This window comes from Notothenia coriiceps, unplaced genomic scaffold (genome assembly GCF_000735185.1).
Source record: "Notothenia coriiceps isolate Sejong01 unplaced genomic scaffold, NC01 NC01_scaffold00025948, whole genome shotgun sequence".
NCBI classification, from domain to species: Eukaryota; Metazoa; Chordata; class Actinopteri; order Perciformes; family Nototheniidae; genus Notothenia; species Notothenia coriiceps.
The window spans coordinates 356-4,266 of NW_011358649.1; the positions used below are offsets into that span (position 1 = coordinate 356).

General features: G+C 39.4%; 1 protein-coding gene across 1 annotated transcript; it reads left to right on the top strand.

Moving 5' to 3' along the window:
* Positions 1-668: 668 nt before the first annotated feature.
* LOC104956391 (calcium-binding mitochondrial carrier protein SCaMC-3-like) lies at positions 669-3,252 on the top strand. Its single transcript, XM_010783874.1, has 5 exons — positions 669-794; positions 1,174-1,287; positions 1,616-1,783; positions 2,835-2,985; positions 3,071-3,252. The coding sequence occupies exons 1-5, from the start codon at positions 669-671 to the stop codon at positions 3,250-3,252; spliced, it is 741 nt and encodes a 246-aa protein (XP_010782176.1).
* The last annotated feature ends 659 nt before the right edge of the window (positions 3,253-3,911 follow it).

Genomic DNA, 3,911 nt, shown 5'->3' on the forward strand with positions numbered 1-3,911 from the left:
GTGTTATGTATGCTAGCTGCAACACACAGAGTTAACACAATTATACAAGTTACTCTTTATTTTGTTAAAGTTTCAGCTATTCTGTTTACAGTTCTGTCATCAGATTATTTAATATGATTTGTTAAAACATGTTTGTTTCTTTTGATGTGAAATATTATTTATTTAATTTAAATAAAAAGCAATGTTAATTTTGTAAACAATTTGTTAAGTTAATTTAATAATATATGTATTTTTGAATCAAGTATTCATATTTATTGTCTTCATTGTTAGTTTCCACATGCCTAAAACAACCTCAAGCTAAATCTAAAAGTTGATGGCTAAATAAGAGCGTTTGAGAAATTGTGCAAGGCATATAGTAATAGTCCGAATAGTCGATTCAACGTTTCATTAATCGATAGATTAATCGATTATCAAATTAGTCGTTTGTTGCAGCCCTATTGTAGTTATCCCATGTATAAATAAAACATGTTATTCAGCAACCCTTGCAATTTGGGATTTTATTTTTGGTTGGTAGACCTCGGTGAGCAGGTCATTTCAAAAGTAGCTCACCAGCCCAAAAAGTGTGGGCACCCCTGCTTTACTGGATTTAGCAGAGTAACAAAACAGGGAAACACAAAATCACTCTTTTGAGGAAAAACTAATAGCAATCATCAGGACAGAGCATGACAATGGAATACGACCATGGAGCAGGCTTGAACATAGTCATGAATGAAAACGAACTGGCACTGGACAGGTGGGAACTAAAACAATATATCCACAAGGTGAGGGACACAGGTGGAAACAATCAGGGCGAGGTAACCAATCACGAACACAGGAGACACATAGGGGCGGGGAGCATGGAGTCCTGAAACAAGAGGGAGAATTACTTTTCACAATAAGACAGAGGGCATAGAACATGACAAAACTAATATAAAGAATACACTTTCATTATAAGTTTCCGAGACATGACACACACAGTATTAATCACTGCAGTAATTATCCAATGGAAGGCTCTTACTGGTTTGCTTAGTTAAATCAAGTTGATGACTTGTTTTGGACGGGCAGTGTACACTTTTGTAAGTTGCTTGGAACGTCAAATAGAAATTGCTATTTAGGGTCATTCCTGATGGCCTTAGATGGAGAGACCCTAACATCTTCCATGGCTGATTCCTTCCTGTTCCTTCCCTACTCTAGATCAAGTGGATGATTCAAGGAAGGAAAGAGGGGGGGGGTTTGAGGGTTCATGAGAGGTTCATTGCTGGCTCTCTGGCAGGAGCCACCGCCCAGACCATCATCTACCCGCTGGAGGTCAGTTTGAAATGTGTAATTGGAAGATTCATAAAATGAGGTTGGATGGACAATTTGAAATCTCTCGCTGCTTTCTGAAGTTTAAAACTGTTTGATTTCACTTTCAAGTAAGGATGTCTGGAGCTGCTTTAAGTTTAGCATTCTGACCATCGGCTCCCTACTCATTCTCTCAATGAGCGGATGGACAATGGAAAATCTTAATTTTTTCTTTGTATATGAAAGAACAGAAAAATGTATATATATCTCCTTGTCCGATTGAAGATTACTCTCTTGCTCCTATCATTCCTCACCCTCCCTCTTTAACGTGTCTCTCCCGCTCTGTTGATAGGTTCTGAAGACGCGTCTGACTTTGAGGAAGACGGGACAGTACTCGGGGATGGCTCACTGTGCCAGACAGATCCTGACGAGGGAGGGGGTCCGGGCGTTCTACAGGGGCTACCTGCCAAACACACTGGGCATCATCCCCTACGCTGGCATCGAACTGGCAGTGTATGAGGTGTGTGTGCCTGCAGTTTGATTTCCTTTTACATCTTATTCAGCCACTCTTCCAAAATAAGTGCATTTTGGTAGAAACTACACAAGAGTACCATACTAGGTCTTGAACTCATTATAAATACAATTCTGGTTTTGTTTAAAGTATATCAATACCCCCAGAAATAACTCTTTATTTTATACTTTTATTGTCAACAAATCCTATGAAAGACCAAAACCAACAATATATGAGTCTACTCTCAATATTTCCAGTCTTCCCAACCTGTCTATGGCACTCAGTTCTAATTCATTTGTCGTAAATCTTTAAAATTCATAACTATAGAGTTGAACTAATAAAGGCTCAGTCATTTCCTTAGTGCAATCTGGAGGGCTAGTAAGTATTTCTTCCTGCAGGACAGTGTCGGATTGAGTTGAAATAAACTCCAGTGTGTTTTAGTCTTCTAGTTTTTGGCCAACAATGGAGCTTTTTGACCCCTGTTTTGTGCACATTTTTATTTTGTACTTCTTATTTTAATTTAAATATTTTGATTACATTTTAATTTAATAAATGTTTTGTTTCCTTCTGAATTGAAGCAACTATGAGGAAACCTAATTCCTCCCCTGGATACATAAAAGAGCCTGATTATATTTTGTTTTTGGACACTGTATCTCTTTTCAGGACAATACAGCAACCAAGAACGTCCAGAGCCAGTTCAAGGCCATCCAGTTGTCAGATCATATTTAAATATCACCAGCCTTATGCTTTAAATATATGTTTACAGTGAAACTCTCCCGTCCTTCCTGTTACAAAATGTAATAATGTTAGACGGATAAATAATCTTTGCAGTAGGATTCCAGTAATCACAGCTTTGCAGTACAAATGTCATAAAACTGAGGAAGTCAGCTAAAATCATACCCAAGTGTCCAGCCCCTTATAAAATACAATTTCATACCATTTGAAGTAGATGAATTGTAATTAATACCTCTCTCTTCCCTTTCATTATTTTTCTTTCCTCTTATATCCTACTTTCCTCCTCTCTTCTCCTCTATTTGTCAAACTCTTTCCATGCTCTCAGACTCTGAAGAACGCCTGGCTGAAGAGGAACGCTGCAGACTCAGCAGATCCAGGAGTGTTGGTTCTGCTGGGCTGTGGAACCATCTCCAGCACCTGCGGCCAGCTGGCCTCCTACCCCCTGGCTCTGATCCGCACACGCATGCAGGCCCAGGGTGAGACAGGCTGTAATCAGACATCCACACACACTGAGAATGAACAATGTTCCAGCAATAACCCCCAATGTCCCTCTTCTTTCAGCCGCACATGAGGGCAAACCCAAGCTGACTATGGTGGGCCAGTTTAAACACATCATATCCCATGAAGGAGTACCAGGACTGTATCGAGGACTCACCCCCAACTTCCTCAAAGTCATTCCAGCTGTCAGCATCTCCTACGTGGTGTACGAGCACATGAAGAAAGTTCTCGGGGTAGCTTACTAGACAGAGAAAAATAATAGACATTTTGATAAATTGTTGTTCCAAAGACACTAACTTATACGGTACAGGAGCTAGTTTTACTGATATCGGGTCCCTTGTTATGTTATATATTATTATTATTATTAAGGTACTTGGACTAAGCCAGTAGCCGGCGATGCTAAGTCTCTTAAAGTAATTCAAAAAGTATTTTATTACTAAAACAGTTAATCTCTGTAAATTTAGAGACAGTAAAGAGGGCTCCTAAGATTGTACACACAAATCACACACAGCAGGACAGGCTCCCCCAGCAGCTTCTTTAATACTCTGAAGAAGAAACTCTTGTATTTCCTCTTTGGAGAACTTGCCATGGTGAGATAAATACTTCCTGAGTTTGGCTTCAGGTGTTCTGCTCAACAGGAGTGAAGCCTCGACTGTAAAAAACTGAAATTACATTTATATTCATAAAGTGCTTAAACAAAGTCATGGAAAAACAAACTGAGTGGACTTTTGACACTGTTGTATGGTCTGACAGTGCTGCTGTCTAACCCTCAGCCTCTCAGCGCACAATGTGGCAACACAAGGAATGTGAAACTGTACCTGCAGTCTTTTGAGGTTGAAGAGAGTATACAGGACTGTCTCAGAAAATTAGAATATTGTGATAAAGTTCTTTATTTTCTGTAATG

Coding starts and splice junctions, on each gene's coding strand:
- LOC104956391 (XM_010783874.1), top strand. CDS start 669: ATGGAATACGACCATGGAGCAGGCTTGAACATAGTCATGAATGAAAAC. Junction 795..1,173: donor GTGGAAACAATCAGGGCGAG/GTAACCAATCAC, acceptor TCCCTACTCTAG/ATCAAGTGGATGATTCAAGG. Junction 2,986..3,070: donor CACACGCATGCAGGCCCAGG/GTGAGACAGGCT, acceptor CTCTTCTTTCAG/CCGCACATGAGGGCAAACCC.